The sequence below is a fragment of the Triturus cristatus genome, chromosome 2_1, assembly GCF_964204655.1.
Source record: "Triturus cristatus chromosome 2_1, aTriCri1.1, whole genome shotgun sequence".
In the NCBI taxonomy this organism is placed as follows: Eukaryota; Metazoa; Chordata; class Amphibia; order Caudata; family Salamandridae; genus Triturus; species Triturus cristatus.
This window is the reverse complement of record NC_140581.1, coordinates 456,814,392-456,839,747: the sequence shown is the minus strand read 5'-3', so window position 1 is coordinate 456,839,747 and position 25,356 is coordinate 456,814,392. Positions and strand designations below refer to the sequence as shown.

At 48.1% G+C, this 25,356-nt stretch overlaps 1 protein-coding gene across 2 annotated transcripts in view; it reads right to left on the bottom strand.

Annotated features, from left to right (window-relative positions):
* Nucleotides 1–25,356, bottom strand: part of WDR41 (WD repeat domain 41) — a 550,534-nt gene that overhangs the window by 283,145 nt on the left and 242,033 nt on the right. For both annotated transcript variants that reach the window (XM_085632270.1, XM_085632269.1), the window contains exon 7: nucleotides 23,847–23,909. In XM_085632270.1, coding sequence (XP_085488396.1) covers nucleotides 23,847–23,909 — 63 coding nt within the window. The remainder of the gene's footprint in view (nucleotides 1–23,846; nucleotides 23,910–25,356) is intronic.

Below are 25,356 nucleotides of genomic sequence, written 5' to 3'. Positions count from 1 at the left end.
GAAGGAGAATAATTTACCTAGTATACTTGAGGCAGAAGCCAAAATTTCACGGTGTCGCATGAGCATAACCGAAATTTGGACCCAAGAGATTGCAAAAAAATATTTAGTTCATAAACGTCATATCTATGAATATGGAGAAACTATAGGCCGGTCTTTGGCTTTACGCCTAAAAATGAATTCTACCTCTCGTTCAATCCCTAAATTACAAGATCAGAAAGGGGAGATTCATGAAGAACCGGGGGAAATATTAAATATATTTCAACAATTTTATACTGATTTATATACTCATCAACCTAATTTGGTTGAAGATCACGATTGGGAAGAGGGGATGTTTAATAAGCTAAGTAATATCGACTCACAATTTTTGGATACCCCATTCTCTATGGAAGAATTAGAGGAAGCTGTCAAGTGTATACCTTCTGGAAAAGCGGCAGGCCCTGATTTTATTCCAGGAGAAGTGTACAAATGTTTTTTTAAATCATTAAAGACAGTTATGTTAGATATCTTTAGAACGGCGCAAAAAGGAACAGCTCCAAATACATGGAATGATGCCTTAATTGTGGTATTTAGTAAGAAAGGAAAACCATCAGAGCTACCTGGGTCGTATCGCCCAATATCGTTACTTAATTGTGACAGTGAGATCTATTCGAAGATGATTGCAAATCGTATATCTAAGATTATAACACCGCTTGTATCAATAAACCAACATGGTTTTATTCCGAAAAGAGGCACAGCTACTCATATAAATAGGGTCATCACTTTATTTGATATTGCAGAGGGGGAGAACAGGGATTTAGCGCTAGTATTACTTGACGCTGAGAAAGCGTTTGACCGGGTGGAGTGGTCATATTTATGGCAAATTATGTCAAGGATGTGTTTTGGAAAAGCTATTTTAACTTCAATTCAAGTTCTATACAAAACACCAAATGCTAGAATAACTGCAATGGGTTTAAAATCTGAAAAGTTTATTATAACAAGAGGGACACGGCAAGGATGTCCGTGTTCTCCTCTGCTTTTTGCGTTGTTTATAAATCCTTTCATCATTAGTCTTCAGAAATCGTCCCATATTAAACCATTTATAGTAAAGGAGCTAGCTTATTCAGTTTTTGCATATGCGGATGATATCGCAGTAGTAACAACTCACCCAGGAGAGGCTATTACCGAGATTGAACATTTAGCCAGAGATTTTGGTGGAAAGTCTGGGTATAAATTAAATTCGGAAAAAACTCAAATATTATGTACACAAAATATTCAGTTTAAGGATCCACGAGTTATTAATGTAGCTACATATTTAGGTATAAAAATTACACCCCATATGCAAGAGATAGTAGATATTAACTGGCAAGAGACAATATCACAAATGAATGGATCATCATCTGCCAGAGCGTCATGAACATCATTATAAAGTATGGAAAGGACTTTTTTGGTCTATATTGTGAGACGTTTATTTTCATTTTGCATGAGGGGATTTATCTCTGCAGATAAGATGTGGCTACTTACATTCAGACTGCAACATTCATACCATTTTAGAAAATTGTTGGCATCCTTTGAATATAATTGCATTTTTTGTAAAATGATTCAAGCCACTCGTAATCAGTGACTGATGGATATCCTGTTTACTGGATACCCTGTTCAGTTTATGGCTCTATGTACTAGACATATAAATAGTGATGAATGTAATAATTTATGTATGATATGGAGTATCTAACTTTTAGTTCCTTGTACAATTATCCTGAGGAAGCCTAAAAATGATCAAAGGCCAAAATGTGTCAACGCTTTTTAGAGGCCACCCACCTATAAAAGAGAGGCAACACAATAGAACATGTGTTTAAATAGAAGGAAATGACATTCTGAGCTTTGCAACAAGGAGCCTTAATTTAGCAACTGATATTCAATAGGACAATACTGGTGTGCTTAGGAATAAGAATCTACTGCTTTGAATGTGCACATGACTCATGATTTATCATGAGTAAATGTATAATATTTGAACATTTTGTAGAAAAAGGATTGCAAAATAAAGAATAAATTGACTGATACAAAAACATGAGCTTCCACTGTATGTGGATTACATTGGTCTTGTGATTGGGAAATGCTGTACAACCGAAAAATATATTAAGATAACGAAAAACCTGCGAGTAATGGACAGTTTCCATTAGTCTGCTTAAATTGTATGGACTATATCCCTAAAAGAATGTAATAATTTCCCCAGTTCTCTTGGGGTTGGAGGGATTGTCCTATATCGGCATATACAGTCCAGAAATCTTTGGTGGCTGATTTAAGTATAGTGGTCAAGCCCACAAATAGATAAGGTTAGAAATGTTACCAAAGGGGTATTAAGGAGTATGCTGAAGAAGTGGAGTGCCAACTTTTGATGTGTCCTGTTACAAACAACTTAAAGATGATCCTACTTTAAACTGTGTGATTATATTAAAATAACTTCTTGTGAAACTTTTACTATTCTTTACATTGACAATATTCAATATCAGAAAGAGAAGCATCCCACAGTGCCTAGAATATGTTTGATGTCAAAGATCCATAAATCAGGAATTGAGAACACCAATTGTTTTGGCTGTTTCACAGAAAATATGGCTAACTATCTCAACACAATTTTATTTCCATATGTTATGGCGCCTGAGACATCATGACTGAATACCGTTAATAATCTCCTTCTTCCTAGATGCTACCATGTTGTACAAAAGTATTATACACCAGGAGGATTTCGAGCTGGTGAGTTTTTCCTAGAGGAAAGATATGCTTCTATTTCCTCTCAAAATCATCTGTTAAAGAAAATTAAGCAGTTCCTCCTTTGTAATACCTATTTAATCTTTGATGGCAATTTTTATTTCCAGGATGGCAGCATGGTGATCGGTTCTAGCGTTGCGATCATGTTTGCCATAGTTTCCATGGACTATTGGGAAATACCTGTTGCTTGAGCAGAAAAAACTAACTTTGGCACAAACAGGCGATTATGTGGTTGAGGTACATCAATGAACTTATTATATGGGAAGGAGCCATTCTGTGGGGGCTTCTAAATGAACTGATTTAGAATATATCAACCCTGGGTGCATGCTAATTGATTGTGGAGATATCAGCAATCTATGTATGCCTGTTTATCTTTATGTTGTTTGGGGTTCTAAGAGTGTTTAATAGCATTACTCCAATAATATCAAAACACTCCCCATACTGAACTATTGACTGACATGTGACCATAAATGGACTAATGACAGATGAACAAGTTACTTACCTTCAATAACGATGTATCTGTAAGAAACATTAGTTAGTTAGATTCCTCACCTTAGAATATCCCCAGGCGTCAGGCTGGATCCGGAAAGATTTTTCGGCAGCAATACCCCTTGCGCGTCGCTAGGCGTCGTCTGCGGCTCCACGTCCGTCGTGAGCGTCGTGCGCCGGAATGACATCGTCGGAGTACTTAGACACCGCCCTCGAGCGCTGACGTCAGTTCTTGTAGATAGCTTTCTGCGCCAGGAACACAGAGCCATGCAAGAGACCGACACTGGTGCCAAAAAAAGTCTAGGGCCCTGAAAAGGATAACCTTAACCATAGATGTCGGTTTGCAGAACGGGGAGGATGGGTGAGTCGGTGAGGAATCTAACTAACTAATGTTTCTTACAGATACATCGTTACCGAAGGCAAGTAATGAATATGCTACTTACCAGTATGCATCTGTTCTTGGCATGTAGGGCTGCTGACATTCATATCTGTGCATAGATCGCCGCCTAGTGTTGGGTCCGGATGTTTGCACGTTGTTGTCCTGGAAGAGTCTTCGAAGTATCACGAGATAGGTGACTCCTCCCCTGGACCACAGTGCGCATGGGCATCCTCTCCATCCTTAGATTGTTTTTTGCCATTGTGGCAGTGATGGAGTAGATACAGTAAGAGATGACCATGCTATACAGTAATTCTGGGAGCTGCAGCTGCTACAGGCGCCGGGGAGGAGGGTGGGCGATATGAATGTCAGCAGCCCTACATGCCAAGAACAGATGCATACTGGTAAGTAGCATATTCAGTTCGAGGCATGTGGGCTGCTGAATTCATATCTGTGCATAGAATACATAGCAGTACCTCCTATTAGCGGCGGCTACCCGTGCCAGCTGCAGCAGTCTGAAAAAGAGTTTTGAGAACAGCCTGTCCTACAGCTGCCTGCTGTTTTGAGTGTACATCTACACAGTAGTGTTTGGTAAATGTATGTACAGTGGACCATGTGGCTGCTCTACATATGTCCTGTAAAGGAATGTTCCCCAGGAAAGCCATGGACGCCCCTAACTTTCGTGTGCAGTGGGCACGTGGGGGAATCGTTAATGTGCGTTTAGCTTTGTGATAGCAAATTTGAATACATTTAACGATCCATCTGGCTATTCCTGCTTTGGAAATGGCGTTGCCCTTGTGTTGTGGAGAAAAGGCAACGAAAAGTTGTTTTGTCTTTCTAAAGTCCTTAGTTCTGTCTATATAGTACATGAGGGCCCTCTTTACATCTAGTGTATGGAGCATTCTCTCAGCGACATTTTGTGGATTTTGAAAGAAAACGGGCAGTTCAATAGTTTGATTTATGTGGAACTGCGATATTACTTTAGGCATGAATTTGGGGTTGGTACGTTGTACGACCCTGTTTGCGTGAACCTGTATGAATGGCTCTTGAATGGTTAGTGCCTGGAGTTCACTAACTCTTCTTAACGAAGTAATTGCTACTAGGAAAGCTACTTTCCAGGTGAGGAATTGAATCTCACATGAATGGAGAGGTTCGAAGGGTGGACCCATCAGTCTGGTGAGGACCAAATTGAGGTTCCACACCGGTGCTGGTGGGTGTCTTGGGGGAATTACTCGTTTGAGTCCCTCCAAGAAGGCTTTGATGGCAGGCACTCTGAATAAAGAGAGGTGCTGCCTGTTTTGGAGATAGGCTGCTATTGCGGTTAAATGGATACGTATTGAGGTGTATGCCAGATTGCATCGGTATAGGTGTAAGAGGTAACAGATGATGTTTTGAATGGATGCGTCTAGCGGGTTAATGTCATTGTTGGTACAATAAATGACAAACCTCTTCCATTTAGCCGCATAGCAAGCTCTGGTAGTGGGTCTCCTGGCCTCCTTGATGATATTCATACAGTCAGGTGGCAGGTTTAGGTAGCCAAACTCTAAGACTTCAGGAGCCAGATTGCCAGGTTCAGCTGTTGCGGATCTAGGTGCTGAATTTCGCCATGGTTCTGCGTTAAAAGTGCGGGTTTGATCCGCAGCCTCTGATGCGGCACCACGGAAAAGTTCTAGAAAGGTGGTGTACCATGGTTGGCGCGCCCATGTGGGAGCAACTAGGATGAGTGTCAGAGAGTGTTGTCGCAGTTTGCGTGCCACTAGCGGTATCAATGGAGCTGGGGGAAAAGCGTACGCAAATCTGCCGGACCAGTTCATCCATATCGCATTGCCCTGTGACTGAGGATGTGGGAACCTGGCGGCAAAGCTTTGGCATTTTGCGTTTTCGTTTGTGGCGAATAGGTCTATCTTTGGATGACCCCACTGTCGGAAGTACGGTTGGAGTACTGATGGGTGTAGCTCCCACTCGTGCATCTGGTGGCTGTGTCTGCTGAGCAGATCCGCCATCTGGTTGTCCTTGCCGCGGAGGTGTTCTGCCATGAGGAATATGTTCCTCTGAATGGCCCACTTCCACATGCTCTGAGCCAGATGAGACAACTGTGGAGAGTGTGTTCCTCCCTGCTTCTGTATGTAGTACATGGCAGTCATGTTGTCCGTCCGGATCAACACGACTTTGTTGCACAAGTGTACTTTGAATGCCTTCATGGCTAGGAAGATTGCCATCAGTTCCAGAACGTTGATGTGCATCTTCTTTTGTTGTGTCGTCCATAGTCCCTGCACTGTGTAAGCGAGTACATGAGCTCCCCAACCCTGGAGAGAGGCGTCCGCTGTCAGTATTATTTGTGGAACAGGCTCCTGGAACGGTCGGCCCTTGCAAAGGTTTTGTGGATTCCACCAATGCAGAGAGTTGTATGCCCGACCGCTCACCAACACTAGGTCTTTTAATTGCCCGTGAGCCTGGTTCCATTAACGTGCCAAGCACTCCTGAAGCGGGCGCATATGTAGTCTTGCGTGCGGGACTATGAAGATGCAGGAGGCCATCATGCCTATCAACTGCATGAACACTCGCGCAGGAAGGGAGTGTTGAGGTTTGAACTTTGAGATCAGCAGTTGCATGCTGTTGATCCTCACTAAATTTAGCTGAGCTGTGGCTGCCAGAGTGTTTATGGTCGCGCCCAGGTACTGTCGTACGTGTGCGGGTTGGAGATGTGATTTTGGGTAATTTAGTGAGAATCCCAGACTGTGAAGAAGGTGAATGGTGAGGGACATGTGGCTGGCACATTGCTGGGCTGACTTTGCCTGAACAAGCCAGTCGTCCAGATAAGGGTAGACGTGAATTTGTTGTCTCCGCAGATGTGCAGCCACCGTAGCGAGGCACTTGGTGAAAACCCTGGGTGCTGTTGTTACCCCGAAGGGGAGAATTTTGAATTGATAGTGCTGGTCCTGAATGGTGAACCTGAGATATTTCCTGTGTGATGGGTGTATGGGTATGTGGAAATACGCATCTTTGAGGTCTAGTGTTGCTAGGAAGTCTCCCTGACTGAGCAGCGGGAGAACATGCTGTAGGGTGAGCATATGGAAATGCTCCGAGAGAATGTAGTGGTTGAGGGGTCTCAGGTCTAGTATAGGTCTGAGTGACCTGTCCTTCTTTGGTATTAAGAAGTACAGAGAGTACACCCCTGTCCCCTGCTGGTTGACGTGCACAACCTCTATTGCACCTTTTTGCAGCATACTTAGCACTTCCTGCTGCAATAATGCTAAGTGCTCTACGGACATAGGACGGTGCTTTGGCGGTATGTTGGGTGGAGTGGAGGTTAATTCGAGACAGTAACCGTGTTGGATAATGTCCCTGACCCACCTGTCTGTGGTGATGGCTTTCCACGTGGACAGGAACCGCTGGAGTCTCCCCCCGACAGGTGTTATGTGGTCGGAGGGAAGGGAGAGGGCGTCACTGTTTGTTTTTGGGGGAGGACCTGGTGTTGCTGCAACCACGTCCTCTGCCCTTGGTGCTGGAGCCACGATATCCACCTCTGTTGGTTTTATCGTAGGAACTCTGTGTGCCCCCTTTAGTGTATTGCTGCTGTGACCCCTGGCCTCTAGCTGCTCCTCTATTCCCGGGGCGACGAAAGGAGCCACTACGAAATTGATGCGTTTGCAGAGCCCCCATTGATTTCGCAGTGTCAGTGTCTTTTTTAATTTTTTTGAGGGTAGTGTCAACCTCAGGGCCGAATAAGTAGTCGGGGTTGACTGGCTGATTTAGGATGTTGTTTTGAATCTCTGGCTTGAATCCTGAGATTCTCAACCATGCGTGTCGTCGTAACATGACGCTGGTGTTGATTGCCCTTGCTGCTGTGTCGGCGGCATCGAGGGCGCACTTGATGGATGCATTGGTGAGGAGTTGTCCCTCTCTGATGAGGAGCTCCGCTGCCTCTTTGTATTCATCTGGCAAATGCTGGAGTAGTGATTCTAGCGTGTCGTAGTGTGAACGATCATAACGGGCCAGGTGTGCCTGTGTGTTGGCAATGCGCCAGATGTTTGCGGCTTGCGCTGCAATTCTTTTGCCCGATGTCTCCAGCACTTTGGACTCCTTGTCTGGGGGAGGAGAATCACCTGTTGTCTGCGAATGGGCTCGTTTGCGAGCGTTAGCAACCACCATGGAGTCCAGAGGTAACTGACAACTAATGTAAATAGGGTCTCCGGGTGCAGGCTTGTTGTTTCTTTGAAAATGTCCTTTGCAGGTTTGAGAACACCTTTTAACATGGGCAGAGTTTAGACAGTTCTTTCTGAAGAGGCGAAAGTGTCCACTAAGAAGTCCTCTTCAACATTGTCAGAATGGAGTACTACTCCATGATTGGCGGCAGCCCGTTCTATGAGGGCATTGAAGGCAGCAGTGTCCTCTGTGGGAGACGTCTTGGCGCTGTAAAGCTGCGTGTCCTGGGTATCTGGCGCGGTACCCTCGTCTGTAGGGTCATCCCACGCCTGATCTGGGTCCTGCAGATGCTCATCAGGATCGACATCCCCAGGGTAGGTGGTATCATCTCCCATGTAGTCCTCTACTGCGTCCGTCTCCGAAGGCATAGGAGAAAAGGACTGGGGATCCTGATAGGTTTGTAAGCGTTCATACAGAACTTGTTCCAACCCCGCTGGCAATTTGTGCTTGAGAGGTATTCTATAGGAGTCCAGTCCTCTCTCTGGTGTGATTTTCCGCTTGCGGAGCATCAGTTGACCAGTTTCGGCGTCGATGAATTGTGGCTGTGAAGGCTCAGAGTCTGCGTGTCCAGTAGATGGGGACTGTGTCTGGCGGACACGTGTTCGGATCTCGAACATCTTCGGCGCCGTGGGCGGCGGCAAGCCAAAAGTGATGCTGGTTGGCGCCGCGGGTGCTTTCGGGGCCTTGTGCGTGTCGGGGCCCGACGTGAATCGGAGGGCTGCCCGTTCCCTGATGCGTTGCAGCGAGGCCGCGACTTGTTGCACCGAGAACGCAGAAGGCTCTTTGGAGCCGGTCGGCGCCGTGGAGGTAGGCGTCGACTGTTTTGTAGCCATGGGGTCATCGATCCGAAGACAGGTATCGACGGTCGATGGAGTCGACGACTTGGCGTGTGCCGCTGTCTTCGATGTGGACGCAGATGGAGCGGCCATTTTGACTTTGGTGGTCGGGGCCGACGGCTTCGGAGCCGGAGGCCGAGGCGCTTTGGGGGGACCGAGGGCCTTTTTCTTCGGGTCGGTGCCGATATCCGCTGTAGTAAGTTCGGCGCCGAAATCCCATTTACTTCGTTCGGGGCCGACGGCCTTTGCTGGCGTCGAAGGAGTGGAGGGCTTCGAGGCCTTCGAGCCGATTGCAGCTAGTTTCACTTTCGGTTTCGGTGGAACTGGTGCGACGATTGGTTTCGGTTTCGTTGAAGGGAATCCAGTCGTCTTCGTTAATAATGGCTCGGGCGGGAGGTTCGAGGCCGGGCCCGAAGGCGGGGCCGAAGAACTTTGAGAGTGATCTCGGGTAAGGCCCGGAGGCGATCCCTCGACCTGAGCCTTAGAATGACGCACTTTAACGGCCTCCGTATCGAGGGGGGGGGGGGGGGCTGGCTCCTCGCTGGAGCTATCTTCTTAGGCCCCAAAGGCCTCATCGTAGTCTCCTACCTCGTCGATGACTCTTCCCTTTGAAAAAGCACTTCATCGTCGTCTTCCGATCGGGAATCGTGTTCGGAAGCGGAGCTGGAGTTAACTTCTTCCACGCTCTCTGCGTCCTCGTCCTCGGTGCTGAAGATGTTGGCCGGGGCAGGCGCCGATTGCTGCGCTTCTAATCTCGCCGCCCGTCGATTCCGGAGAGTCTTCTTCGATCGGAATCGGGCACATGCCATACATTTCGACTCATCGTGATCCGGTGAGAGACATTTGTTGCATACCGGGTGGACGTCGATGTGAGGGTATTTTGCGTGGCATAAAGGACACCGTTTGAATGGAGTCCTCGATTCCATCGTCGATGTAAGTTCGATGTTCGGACCAAACGGATCCGAAAGGCTGGAAGAAGGTTCTAAACTAGTAAAGAAAGTAGTCGATACCGAACGGGAACAGTACCGACGAAAACTAAAGGCCTTTTGGCCTTAAACTGAATTTTCCTAACTTGAGCTAAGATAAGCACATCCGAACCCAATGGCGGAAAAAAACAATCTAAGGATGGAGAGGATGCCCATGCGCACTGTGGTCCAGGGGAGGAGTCACCTATCTCGTGATACTTCGAAGACTTTTCCAGGACAACAACGTGCAAACATCCGGACCCAACACTAGGCGGCGATCTATGCACAGATATGAATTCAGCAGCCCACATGCCTCGAACCTTGTTCATCTGAAAGAAACACGTTAGTTAGATTCCTCACCTTAGAATAGATACCCCAGCAATACCAACCCCGGTGGTGGGTCTGCGAACCAAGATCACACCAGAAAGTCCTGGAGAATCAAACGGCCAAAGAAGCCGTCTCTCCGGACTTGGCTGTCCAGGCAATAATGCTTGGCAAATGTGTGCAGCAAGGCCCACGTTGCTGCCTGACAGATGTCCTGCAAAGGGACTCACTTTATCTAAGGAGTAACAAGCTTTGATGCACAAAACGACCCACCGAGAGATGGTTCGCTTGTGCACCGCCCGCCCCTTCTTAGCGCCCACGTAGCCAACGAAGAGTTAGTCGTCCACCCGGAAATGATTTGTGCGGTCCAGATAGAAGGAGAGCGCACATTTTGGGTCCAGACGGTGGAGTAGCTCTTCCTCTTTTTAGGGATGCGGAGGCGGAAAGAAGGTGGGCAGCGTAACAGACTGCCCGATGTGAAAGGCAGTCACAACCTTAGGAAGGAAGGAAGGGCGAGTGCGGAGCACAACCTTGTCCGGATGAATAGAAAGGAAAGGAGGCTTAGAAGAGATAGTCTGGAGCTCACTCACCCTTCTAGCAGAGGTGATGGCTACCAGGAAAGCAGTCTTAAGCGTCAAGAGACGAAGAGGACAATTATGAAGTGGCTCAAAGGGAGCGCACATCAGATATGTCAAAACAAGATTCAAATCCCACTGAGGCATTACGAAAGGGACAAGAGGAAACATGTGAGTAATGCCCTTAAGGAATCGAGAAACAACAGGGGATTTGAAGAGAGAAGGCTGATCAGGAAGCCGAAGGAGGCAGAGATAGTAGAAAGATAACCTTTAAGAGTGCCCAGAGCAGAACCCTGCTGGGCCAAAGAAAGAAGGAAGAGGAGAACCTCAGAAAGAGGGGCGGAAAGGGGATCCACAGCCTTTGCTGTGCACCATGCCACAAATTTGTTCCACCTACAGGTGTATACCCTTTTAGTGGAGGGACGCCTGGCTGCCAGAATCACATCGCAGACTTCAGGAGGCAAGTCAAATGGCATCAACTGTCGCCGTTCAATCTCCACGCATGAAGGGGGAGACTGGACAGGTTCGGGTGGAGGACCGTCCCCTGCTGCTGCGACAGAAGGCCCTCCTGAAGAGGCAGTCGTATCGGGGGATCGATTGACAGACTGAGTAGCTCGGGATACCAGTACCTTCGTGCCCAATCCGGAGCCACCAAGATGACTTGGGCCCGGTCGCGCCTGATCTTCTTCAGCACTCTGGGCAGAAGTGGTATAGGCGGAAAGGCGTACAACAGACCACAACTCCACTCGCGACGATCCAACACGCAGAACTGCTGACATTGTGCGTTCTCTTCGGTGGCGAATAGATCTAACCAAGGCTCTCCCCACTGCCGAAAGAGGCCTTGCGCCACGTCCGAGTTGAGACGCCATTCGTGATCCATCATGCACCGGCGGCTGAGTTCGTCTGCTCTGGCGTTCAGAGAGCCTGCCAGATGTTGAACCACCAGGGTGATGCCCTGATGTTCCAGCCATGTCCAGAGGCGCAGAGCCTCCTGACAAAGGGTCCACGACCCCACCCCGCCCTGTTTGTTGCAATACCATCTGGCGGTGGTGTTGTCCGTGAACACCTGCACCACACTTCCCCGGACAACGGGAAGGAATGCCTTCAGTGCAAGACGGATCGCTCTTGGCTCCAAAAGGTTGATATGGAGCCGAGACTCTGCCGGAGACCAGAGTCCTCTGATCTCCGCCTCCCCCATGTGGCCCCCCCATCCCAGGAGGGACGCATCCGTCACCACTATGTGCTCCGGGTGGGGTAGGGAGAGGCATCTGCCGCTGACCCAATCGCGGTTCGTGAGCCACCACTGCAACTGTTTTGCAGTGCCCTCCGAGATCAAGACATGGTCGGACAGGTTGCCCCGATGCTAGGCCCGCTGAAACTTCAGGTCCCACTGCAGAGCCCGCATTCGCCACCTGGCGTGATGCACTAACAGGATGCAGGAGGCCATCAGACCCAGAAGCCGCAGCACCAACCTGACCGAAACCCGGGATAGAGGCTGAAAGATGGGAATCAGAGCCTTAATATCCTGGACCCGCTGCTCCGGAGGATAAGCCCGGAACTGCGCAGAGTCCAGAACCGCCCCGATGAAAAGGAGCTTCTGGGAGGGACTCAGATGCGACTTCGGCACGATGATGGAGAACCCCAGCAAATGCAGGAGGTCGGCCGTAGTCTGGAGGTGGGAGACAACCTGCTGGGGCGAGCCCGCCTTCAACAGCCAGTCGTCGAGATAGGGGAAGACTGGAACCCCTGATCTGCACAGATGAGCTGCGACCACCGCCATACACCCGAGGGGCACTGGTGAGGCCGAAGGGGAGCACCGTGAACTGGAAATGCTCCTGACCCACCGTGAACCGCAGGTAACGCCGGCAGGACGGGAATGTGAAAATAAGCGTCCTGCAAGTCCAACACTACCATCCAGTCTCCTGGATCCAGGGCAGTCAGAACCTGAGCTAGGGTAAGCATCTTGAACCTTTCCTTCCGGAGGAAGGCGTTGACGTTCCTGAGGTCCAAGATAGGGCGTAGGCCCTCTCTGCCCTTCTTGGGAACCAGAAAGTAGTGGGAATAGCAACTACGACCTACTTCTGGACCAGGAACGTGCTCGACGGCCCCCTTGGCCAAGAGGGCTGCAACTTCCTCCCGTAGAAGATTCAAGTGATCCCCCGACATGCAGTGGCACTGCGGTGGCATGGCTGGAGGGGTCATCTTGAAGGGGAGGGAGTAGCCCCTTCGGACGATTTGCAGCACCCACCTGTCCGACGTGATGGAACGCCAGTGGAGCAGGTGATGGCGAACTCTGCCTCCCACTGGCGTGGAAAGGGCCTGAAAGTACGGACTAGGAGGGCTTTGAGGCGGATGCTGCCGGGGTGGATGTGGACTGACCGGCACGTTGACACCCGGTACCGCCTCGGCGGAATCCACGTCGGCGTGCAGGTTGGATCTGCGGCCGGTGGCTAGGCGGACGTGAGGGGGCGCCCCTTCCTTGGCCACAAAAGGGACGAAAGGCGGAAGTTTGCGGTTGCGGCCCCGAGAGGCCCAAGGACTTGGCCGTAGCCCGGGAGTTCTTGAAGCGCACCAGCGCACTATCCGCCTTCTCGCCAAAAAGGCGAGCGCCATCAAAGGGCATATCCATGAGGGTGCTCTGGACATCCCCTGAGAAAGACGTGGACTGCAGCCAGGCATGGCGGCGGAGCACCACCGTGGTCGACATCGCCCTACCCAGCGAGTCCGTAGTGTCTAATCCACATCGAATAGCACGTCGTGCTGCATCCCGCCCGTCGGCAAGAGCCTGGGCGAGCCGCGTCTGGGCCTCCTCCGGACACTGGGGCAGCACGTCCTCCACCGTATCCCACAGAGAGTGGGAATAACGGTCCAAGAGGCAAGCGGTGTTCAAGGACCGCAGTCCCAAACTAAGGGAAGTGAACAGCTTCTTACCGAACTGTTCCAGCCTCTTGGATTCCCGATCCGGAGGAGCGGACGGGAAGGAGGATTGGGAAGTAGAGGCCTGGATAACCAGGCTCTCGGGCGTGGGGTGTTGGGACAGAAAAACTGGGGTCGCCCGGAGCAGGGCGGTGGCGCCGGGCCACGTTCTGATCCACAGGAGGTACTGTGGAGGGCTTGGACCAGGTACCCTTCAGAACGTCCACTAGTGCCTCATTGAACTGCAGCAGAGGCTCCGAGGAGCTTGCTGACGGTTGAAGCACTTCAGTGAGGAGGTTAGTCCTCACGGCCACAGCAGGCAGCTCCAGCCCAAGGGCTTCGGCCGCCTTGCGCAGCACCACTGAAAATGCAGCACCTTCCTCCGAAGCCACAGTCGGAGGAGAGATGAAACCTGTGTCCGGGGAGGTGTCCAGACCACTGGCATCCCCCAGCTTATCTGCCCAGTCCTGAGATAAGTTGGCCTGCATGGCCAGAGGGTCCTCAGACCCCTCCCAGTCGCCCCCGTCATCCGATTCCTGATAAACAGGGGGAGTAATTGGAGCCAGACGGTAGATGAAATTGTCATCCATCGGCATCGGCGCCAGACGGCACCGCGCCGGGCCCGAACCGGGGAACGGCATCGTCCGGAGACGGCGCCGGGGGTGGAACCGGTGTTGGCGCCGGCGGAGGAGGCGTTGTGAGGTCGACCGGCACCGACAGATCCAGGCCTGGATCCCACGGGGACCTGCGTCGTCGGGACCTAAGTCGACGACGGCGCCGGGGCCCGAGCCGCCGGCTCGCTAGGTCGCCCAGTCGAGCCCACGGGGCCCAAAGGCGCGCCGGCAGGCGTCGACGGCGGAGCCAGGCCCCTCATGGCCGAGACGAAGGCACTGATCTCCGCCGGAGTCACGTCAGTCCCAGGGACCGGTGGGTATGGGGATGGACGCGGGGGTGGTACCACCCAGACCCTCGACCGAGTCACGCGACCGGCGAGGGGAGTCCGAAGAGTGATGTCGCCTCTTGGGCTTCTTAGCATGCTTCGACTTACCCGAAGACTTCGACCCCGACCAGCGGTGGTGGTGGCTGCGGCTCCGCAACCGGTCCTTCGACCTCCTCCTGGACTGGGACCGTCAACGGTGCGGAGCAGAGTGTCGGAGCTCGAGAAGCTTACGGGACCGCTCCCGCCTAGCCTTCGAGGTCAAGGCCTGGCAGTCGAGGCACGACTCCGCATTGTGGTCGGCCCCCAGGCAATAAAGGCACCGGCGGTGGTGGTCCGTCACCAACATCAGTCGATGACAGGAGTCACAGGCTTTAAAACCGGGCATCCTACCGGCACCAGTTCGAATCGAGTAGACAAAAAGAGTCCAAAAGGTTTAAGTCAAAAAGTGACTAAAGGGGTAAGCTCTTCCCGGATCGGCGCTGTCTGGCGCGGAAAAAAGAAGAAAAACTGACGTCAGCACGCAAGGGCGGTGTCTAAGTTCTCCGACGACATCATTCCGGCGCACGACGCAGACGACGGACGCGGAGCCATAGACGACGCCTAGCGACGCGCAAGTGGTATTGCTGACGAAAAATCTTTCCGGATCCAGCCTGACGCCTGGGGATATTCTAAGGTGAGGAATCTAACTAACGTGTTTCTTTCAGATATAATGTATTATAAAAAGCAACTATATTATATCTGAGATAATGTTTAGGACTATGTCTTACTTTCTTGATAAATATACATGCAAAGTCATGTTAAACAGTATATAATTCACCAGATAATTCAGCACACGGGGCTGTATCCTAATTGTAGGTCATGTTCATCACACCGGAACTCTAAACAAACACATTTGTTTCTCCTGGAAGGTCAACTACAACCACATTCAGCTTTAATACATCCAGGCCCTTACTAAAGGATAGAACCTTTATCACATATAAAAGAAAGACAACTTCCGGCCACTTCAGCCAGAAGAACAAGTTACTTACCTTTGGTAACACTCTTCCTGGTGGATACTCTAACCACACATTCCTCACCTTTAGAATATCCCCAAGGTGCCAGACTGGATCCTGAATGTTTTCACAGCAATACTCCTGTGCACCAGTAGGTGCCGCCATGCGACTCTGCATTGACTCCTTTCCACCATGAAAGTGAAGACTCAATGTCACATATAAGCACCATCCTTGCACGCTGACATCACAAAACCAATCAGGGCATCAATGTGGAAAATCTTTAGCTTAGGACCCATTTAGATGGGGAAAAGAGAACAGAATGGGGAGGCAGGATGCCAGGGACTAAATTGCAGTTAGACAGAGTATCCACCAGAGAGAGTATTTTCAAAGGTAAGTTACTTGTTTTTCTGATGGATACTTCCAACCATTGATTCCTCACCTTTAAAACAGATACCAAACCAGTATTTCCCAGGAGAGAAGGTCTATGCAATATAATTAGAATAAAAAGTCCTACTGCACCAAACCGGCAAAATGCCCTTCCCATTGGACCTGGCTTTCAAGGCAGAAGTGCTTCATAAAAATATGCATTGATGCCCATGTCTGACCGATATCAAGAGCAGGCATTCTGAGTGCCAACGCAGTAGTAGCAGGCTTTGCCATTATGAAATGAACCATGAGTCATTCTGAAGGCTGCTTGATGGCCAATGCATTGCAAGTCTAAATGTAGAGGACTATCCACCTTGACAATGTCTTTTTCTGCACTGCCTTGCTTTTCTTGGCCCCATAGCACTCCATAAAAAATGCTGATTTTCCACTCAATGGTCTTTGGTTCCCTCTTGTGGTCCAGCCGATGGAGTTTCCTTTTCCAAGGGGTAAGTTGTAGCAAATAATGTTTGGAGGGTGATGGATTGGCCATGAAAAAGAAGTCACAACTTTTGGCAAAAAGACCGCCTCTGTACCCAACACCAGTTTATCTAGGGAAAAGGCGGTATAAGAGGGTTGCACGTGACAAACTAAAGTGATTGCGACAAGGGGGACCATCTTTAAAAACCAGAAAACTTAACAAACAGCTGCACACTGGCATGACAGGAGTGCACATGAGGAAGTCAGGATCAAATTGAGATCCCTTTGTGGCTTCACAAAAGGTTTAGGGGGAAACATGTGGGTTAAACCTTTTATAAACGTCATCAGAAGAGGTGATTTAAACGAAGACGGCTTATCCGGCAACCACGAAAAAAGCCAAAAGGGCAGACAAATAACCTTTAATTGTGCCCACAGCAGGACCTTGCCGGACTAGAGACAAAACAAATAATAAAACATCCAAAATCTTTCTCTACAACAGGTATATGTTGCAGTCTCCACATCAGGCCACACATTTTTCCCAGCACCTGGGTGTGAATATACTTTGCAGGACGCTGCAGAGCAGGGATAAAATCCACAACCTCAGGAGGTAAATGAAATGCAGTTAGCTGACGTGGCTTAATCTCCATGCATGAAGGTGTAGACTGAGCAGGCCTGGCTGCAGAACCCTGCCCTGCTTCTGTCACAAAAGATCCTTCTGAAGCGGTAGCTTGATTGGAGGACAGATGCACATGCCCAGAAGACACCAGGATGACTCAGGCCCAGTTCTTACGGATCTTCAGAACTCGGGGCAGTCGCTGCAGAAGCAGAACGACATACAGGAGTGCTTTGCTCCACTGTAGTTGGAATGAGTCTCCCAAAGAGAAACTTTTAAGAAACTTCAATACACCAAACGTTTGTCATTGAGCATTCTCAATTGGCGGAAAGATCAAGTCAGTGTTCTCCCCATTGTTGGAAGAAGCCCTGTGCCACCTCAGGTGTAATTAGCATTCATGATCCACCAGGCACCACCGGCTGAGTTTGTTCACCCTGGTGTTTACAGACCCCACCAGGTGGTTCACAGTCCGAGATATGCCCTGACGCTCCATACAACTCCAGAGGTCTACAGTTTCTTGGCATAGGACCCAGGATCCCACACCACCCTGCATATTGCAGTATCGCATGGCAGTGGTGTTGTCCATGAGAACCTGTCGGGTTTCCACCTGACACATGAATCCTCTGCCTCTCCCAGATGACCTTCCTAATCCAGCAATCACGCAGAGTCAGGTCTAAGTGCAGAAGCGAGAAAGTTCTGCCAATGGTCTAACTGTGGTCGAGCAGCCACTACTTTAGACCTGTTGCAGACTCCGCAGAAACCTCTATGGAATACAACAAGTTTCCTTGGTGCTGATTCTTCTGAGACATCAGATTCCACTGCAGAGCCTGCGTAGGCCATCTGGCATGGTCAACGACCTCAGAAACACTCTCATTGAGCTCATGGACCGAAACTGAAATATTGGGATCACAGCCCGAATGCCCAGGACTGGCTGAGACAGAGGGAAGTTCCTAAACTTCTCAAATTCAAGACAGCTCCTCTTAAAGGAAAGCCTCTGCAAAATAATAAGGTGGGACTTTGGCATGTTGTTCATAAACCCAACCAATTTCAAGAGGTTTACCATCATCTGAAGGTGGTCTACGACGGACTGTGGTGAGCCCACCATCAAGAACCAGTTGTCAAGATAGGAGAAAACTGGAATCTCTCGCCTCTGAAGAAGTGCGGCGACCACCACCATCACTTTCGTGAACATCTGAGGGGCACTGGTAAGGCCAACTGGAAGCATGGAATACTGACAATACTCCAGTCATGAAAACGCCAAATAGATGCATAGAGTTTAGTAGGAGTAACCCATCAATTAAAGGGGCTCATAATTCAAACATCTTTTGTTCGAAAACCCTAATGTTTTTAGGAGGAAAACCCTCACCCACCTTTAGGTTCCATGCTTATTCATCGGGTTCCTCCTCACCCCACCTCCCAGATTGATAGTGGTGGGGGCTATAACTCGCTGGAATGGAGAGGAGCACTAATATGCCAAAGTGAGCTATCTGGTATGGGAGAGAGTAGGCAAGATGTATGATAAAGAGAAGTGAAAAGGAGCCAAAAATGCTGATCAGTAGACTAAGTGATAGCTTTATTGAATGTCCCCAAGGAGCAAATAAAAAAACAAGCCGGAGGATGTGAATTCAACCTGTTCATGATACTGGGGTCAACATATTTCTGCCAATTATTGAATTCTACAAAGAGGTGTGTGGCATTCACCAGGGCCTAATGTTCAATCCTACCACTCTGCAGGTTAGAATTATGGTATGAGGAAGGGAAAATAAAAACAGGAAATACTACAGTGTGCAGATTGAAAATAGAACAATATCCCACATTCAATGTGGCATGTTCACCATTTTCAGCACCTGTAGAAGAATAAACAATCAAGAGACAAACAGAAAACATTATTGCGGTGACAATATCCCTTCAAGCGCGCAAGTAAATATTATTACAATACCAGCCACACCCACTGTGCCACCAAAATTCTCATGATATGAATAAACAAAACACATATACTGGTAATAATGTCTCCATAATGCTTACCCACAATCATCAAGTATTGAGCCTCAACTCACAAAAAACTCAGGAAGAGGGAAAGCAGGGCTACATGTTTCTTAAAAAAAAGTGAAGAGTAACAGTCAGAGTAGGAATTTTATAAAATAATAGCCAAAAATAGGGTCCGTGAATAAATAGCCGCCGGCTATTCAAGTAATACCAGCAAGGCGCTAAATCGAAAATAAACGTCACACAGCCAGCTCATGGCCTACCTATTATTTAATGGGTTTTTCTGTAAATATGTTTATCTGCATTTTAGAAGTTTACATCCTCAAAGAAGACACAATAACATCGTTCATTATGTCCATAGGGCTCCTGGCCTACCTTGAAGTGCAGGTAACCTCTATGAGACTGGATGAGTGGGATATGAAAGTACCTGTACTACTGTTTAAAGAAGCCATTTAGGCCTGCAAAACCTCTGTAACAACATTAGTTTTAACTTCCAGAGAGGGAAGTTGCAGTTCCAAAACCTCAGTTGTAACTCTGATCACTGCAGCACTGGTAGTACTTTTTTTCCCGGTAGGTTGGGGGTAAAATCAACCAAGGATCAGGGGAAGTATCGAGCCCAGTGGCATCCTCTAGATCGATAGGTTGTCATCATCATAACGTGAGGGAAAATCATACTCATCTTCTCCATTGTCATACCCAACTGGGGTTGGCTTTGATCGGAGTTGGAGCCAAATAGCTAATGGAGCACTTGATATGACTCCGAGGTTCAGGCAGTGTTCTGTTAGCATCTGACTACATGGGGACCAGATGCATCAGGGTGAAAGCCTAGTATTGGGAGAGGACTAGAAGTAGGCGAAAAACTCCGCTCTGACGGTGGAGTTTGTGGAGTTTTGCCATTCAGTTGAGTTTGCAAAAACACCAGGTGACGGACAGAATGCAGAACAATGTCATACACTCACCCCAGTACAGAGATCTGGGCCTAAATCCATCGTTTTTTTGCTCACCATGCCATTCCAGTTTGAACCCAGCCATATGCAAATCAGTCTTGACCCTGTGCCTCATGGGAACAGTCCAGCCTGAACTGCCAAGCCAGGTCCTCCCTGGACTGGAACCAAGCATCCTAGGACCAGTTTCGGGGTTTCACCCCTCTTCAGCCAGGATAGCTTGACTCCAGTGGCATGGAGAGCACGGGACTCACGTCTGAGCATACCCGTCCCACTCGGGGTGACAAATGCAAAAACAACAGTTCATGGACAGAATGCAGAATAATGTCATACACTCACCACAGTACAGAGGTCTGGGCCTAAATCATCGTTTTTTTGCTCACCATGCCATTCCAGTTTGAACCCAGCCATATGCAAATCAGTCTTGGCCCTGGGCCTCATGGGAACAGTCCAGCCTGAACTGCCAAGCCAGGTCCTCCCTGGACTGGAACCAAGCATCCTAGGACCGGTTTCGGGGTTTCACCCTTCTTCAGCCAGGATACCTTGATTCCAGTGGCATGGAGAGCACGGGACTCACGTCTGAGCATACCCGTCCCACTCGGGGTGTCAAATGCAAAACCAACAGTTGATGGACAGAATGCAGTTCGGGCTGGACTGTTCCCATGAGGCACAGGGTCAAGACTGATTTGCATATAGCCAGGTCTAAACTGGGGTGGCATGGTGAGCAAAAGAATGATGGATTTAACCCAGATCTCTTGACTGGGGGTGAATGTTTTGATTTGTTCTGCATTCTGTCCATCAATTGTATGTCTTTTGCTTTCTCGCCCTAAGTAAAAAAAGGCTTGGCAGTTCGGGCTGGACTGTTCCCATGAGGCACAGGGTCAAAACTGATTTGCATATAGCCAGGTCTAAACTGGGGTGGCATAGTGAGCAAAAGAATGATGGATTTAACCCAGATCTCTTGACTATGGGTGAATATTTTGATTTGTTCTGCATTCCGTCCATCAATTGTGTGTCTTTTGCTTTCTCGCCCTAAGTGCACCAAGTATGCTCAGACGTGAGTCCTGGGCTCACTGTGCCACGGGAATCAAGCTATCCTGGCTGAAGAGGGGTGAAACCCCAAAACCGGTCCTAGGATGCTTGTTTCCGGTCCAGGGAGGACCTGGCTTGGCAGTTCGGGCTGGACTGTTCCCATGAGGCACAGGGTCAAGACTGATTTGCATATACCCAGGTCTAAACTGGGGTGGCATGGTGAGCAAAAGAATGATGGATTTAACCCAGATCTCTTGACTGGGGGTGAATGTTTTGATTTGTTCTGCATTCCGTCCATCAATTGTGTGTCTTTTACTCAGTGGAGTTTGGCAACGGTGCGTGATGGAGTTTACATACCCCTACGCCCTAGTTCTATACTTGGTGCTATATACGTCTCGGTGCCCTGAATGATCGAATCGGTGCTGCGCCTTAACTTGGTGATGCACAGCATCTCAGGACTCGGAGCTCAATGTTTACTGTGTGCTGCACATGCACTCTGTGCTGAACATGCTGGCCTCAGCGCTGCACCTGTGTGTACCCCCCTCGATACTATGACTGCCCTCGGTACTGGAGAGCTCTGGAAGAACTGACCACAAGAAACCGCTGTGCGCTTATCAACATCACTATTGTGGTGTCCTCTACTATTACGACCACGTACTCTAGTTTGTGAATCTTTTCAAAAGAGATTCACCTGTCTCCTAGGTTCATACACCTTGTTCTGGCGACGGTGCACCATGTCTCAGGCTCGTGCACCACACTCTGGCACCGGTACATCCTGTCTCCAAGGATCATGCACCTTGTTCCCAGCCCTTGTGTACACTGCCTCTGCGCTTGTGCACCCTGGCCCCTGCGGCACCCAGGCCTAGGCCTGTCCTGGCATCCGTAGTTTAAGGCAGGCTCCTACGAACTGCGCCCACCACCCCTTTCCTTGCGCAAGAATGTTTGTGAAGTGTTTTGTTTGGGCATGATAATGCATGCACCCTGTAGATGGGCTGGGGAGGCAGGGGGAGTGGAGGGGTTAAACTGATGTACACTGCAGTGAACAGAGAAGGCTGTTGATATTTTACACATTGTCTGTTAATACAAGACTGAAAGTTTGCAATAATTGTTGTGACAGATGCACCCTGGTGCAGGAGCACATGCTTTAACATTTTATTAAATAATGGTGAGATAAGATATGGGGTGGTGGTGCTTTAAAGTGCTGGAATTTAGCTGCAGGGAGCTCGGACAGTGAGATGCCACCTTTCACTCCTATCTTTATTACTGTGAGCGAATGGTCACAAGTCTAGTACAGATAAAATGCACCAATATGCACACATGCGTGCTTTCACTGTTTACAAAGTGTTCTGGCGGAGGAATGCTGAGCAGGGCCAGGTTGGGATGAGGTGGAGGCGCTATAAAGTGCTGGACTCCCGCTGCAGTCATCTTCGACAGTGGGCGACAGTTCACATTTTTCTATTTGGAGAAATGAGTGAATGCTGACAATATATAACATGAACCCGTGCACACACTGAATGTTTATAGATTCTTCTTCAAAAGCAGCAGGGCATATAGGCGGGAGGCAGAGAGCTTGGAGGCAGGTTTCTGAATTGCGATCCTCACACACCCTTTCTTGTCCTGTCTGTAGCAGCCCCTTTAATTACAATTGGATGCAGTAACAATAGCTTCTCCTAGGTGCCGGCCGATTCCACCTGGGTTGCTTGATCTGGCTGTGTGTGAATTGGACTGACAGAATTCTGTGTGCTGGTGGTGATTGCCTGTACTGTGAGCGTTACATACATGAGTAGTGTCCCTACCTGCCTATCATATGCATGGATTTTCACCGTATTTCTATTTTCCTGCCTCTGTTGTTCGCCGATCCCTGCGGGTGCAGTAGTGGTCACCAGTGGCTGCTCTCTTCCAGTGGGACAGCAAGCCTCCCCTAGCACTCACCTCTCCTTCTGGGGGGGGGGGTCGCATGCTTCACAACGTTTTTCTGCAATGCCAGTTATTATTGTGTGGCCTCCATGGAGGCTCGATAACAGCGCTCAGCACCGAGAGTTCGATGGAGTGAGCAATCCTCAACGGAAGGTAATTTAAAGAACATAACACAGCTTGGAGTGTATAAATTTATAAAGTCAAAATCAATACAATTGCTCAATGAGTATCTAGTCGGAAATAACTCAGATGGCTGCACACTGGTAAAAAGTCTTTAAACAGAACCAAAGTGAGTGTGAGTAGGAGTAACTTGAAACCAGGGGTGTAGGAAGGGGGGAGCGGTGGGTGCGGGCCGCCCCCGGTGTCATCACTGAGGGGGGGGGGTGACAAAATGTAAAAATATGTTTTTTAAACACATATTTTTGCCATTTTGTCACCCACCTCAGTGATGACACTTGTTACCCCTGGCTTGACAAAAAGGGTACAAATATGTGGTTTAAACACATATTTTTGCCATTTTGTGAAGCCTGGGGTGACAAGAAATTTTACACACCGTGTACCACCTGACCTTGCTACGCCACTGCTTGAAACTATGCCGCATGCGGAACTCCGCAGAATTTCACTGAGTTTTTAGTTAACTCTGTGGAATTCCACGGAGTAAAACTCCACAAATTCCACCCACCCCTAGCCCGGACATAGTTTCATTGCACACTAGTTAAATTACTTTTTGGAGGAAAAAAAACCTCGATCTGATGTGAAAAAAAGGAGCACAGCTCCAGATACATGATTGAAGGCATGGAAAGAAAAGAACTGAGGTCAGCACACAGGTGTGGTACTGGTAGGGGGCTTTGCTCTGTCACTTTCAGGGAACAGAGTCACTGAGGAGACTCATGGCCCCACGTACCAGCACGTCGGAGTACTGCTGTGAAAACTGTACGGATCCAGTCTGGCGAGTGGCGGCTTTTCCAAAGGTGAGGAATCTGCAGTTAGAAGTATCTATCCGAAGCAAATTTTGAGAAATCAATGAATTTATACAATGTAATTCCTTTCTTTTTATTGCCTGCATTGTGGACAGAGCTGAAACACTATAGTAAACTTGCTTTCAAGTTCAGAATCAGCTATATTTAAAAGTGTATAATAAAGCACTTACCCAGATCTTTGCCCACAGCTGCAGCAACACAGTTTTTAGGCAACTCAACCAAAGCGTTGATTGCTAAACAAAAAACAAAAGAAAAGAAAGGAGAAAGCAAATCAAAGATCATATCTCATAGAAGACAAACATGGTAAATGTTCTATGAAGTGGAGCTGTTCTATAAAGTGCAGCATTGCCAACATGACTATACAATGTGTTTATTTTTATTTGATCTCCTTTTCTTTTTAAAATGTTTAATGACTGCTCTTCACGATCTCACATTTTTTTTCAAATGGCACACTGTTCTTTTAATGTTTTATAGTGCTTAGAAACTGTATGGATGTTTGCATCCTTTTTAAAATATAAACACAGCATTAACATAATTTCCCTTTACCCCAAAATCAAGCTTTTTAAGGGTGTCAGTATTTTCAGTGGTGCTTTAAAATTTGCTATTTTGCCTTCCGAAGCATTTTACATACACTGACAACAGGACATTTTTCAGGTCTTTGTTGTAATTTGGCACCACCAATACCCTGCAACCTAAGGCTGCAGATCTACCTCTTCTTAAAGAAGCCCTGGCCCTGTCAAGGCCAAAGGTACGTTTTTTGTGATTCTAATTACTAATTACCCCTTCTCTATAGAAACACATTCAAAATCTGTTAAAAAAGAGCTTTTTGCTCTGGTATTATGCAAGAATGTTGGAGTGAGTCATACAAAGCGCACTCCCCCCCTTCCTTGCATTTCTTTATGGCCATGCCAGTTTCTTCACAGACAAAATATCCATTTGGTGCATGTTTTTGGTAATTGGCAGATGCGTTAGCAGGAGGATGTCGATAATGGGGTAGCCCCATGACCTAAGAGTTATTAAGTCACATTATATGTATTCTGTTCTTACTCTTGCATCTTGGCTTTTTCTTCATCCTTGTTTTGTGGGCAAATTGAACAGCAATTGAAAATGAGATAAGTAGTAGGCAACATTGTACAGCTTAGGTAAACAGACTGGGCTTGATTCACAAAAGTAAATATACATTTGTTTACCTATTCACATCTACTCTACTCTACATCTACTTTGAAACCTAGTGTAACTCTCCACTATTTTTTTACTCTGACACCTAGTGTAACTCTCCACTATTTTGCTACTCTCCATTTCAGAGTGGAGATTTACATCTAAATGTAGACTTACATCTCTCCATCCCCTTATATGAGGAAGTGGAGCCTCCTAAAACAGAATTTACTACTAGTAGGTTATCAGCTGTTGGTGGAGATATTTGCCACTCTAGAAAGGTATAGTGAAATTCATTAAAGTTTATTATCTGGAGGGAAAAATAATAATATTTTATTGCATAATATATACGTAACATAATTTAAAGTATTTATTATTAACATATACTCAGCTCATAGCTATGTGATTTGCATGTTGTAGTACATGAGTAGTATAACTATTGTACTGCTTTACAGACTACAAAATGCAGTTTGTTTTCGGCCCCTTGTGTGCAACTTCCTTGCTAAATTAAGCAAAGTTCTGGGA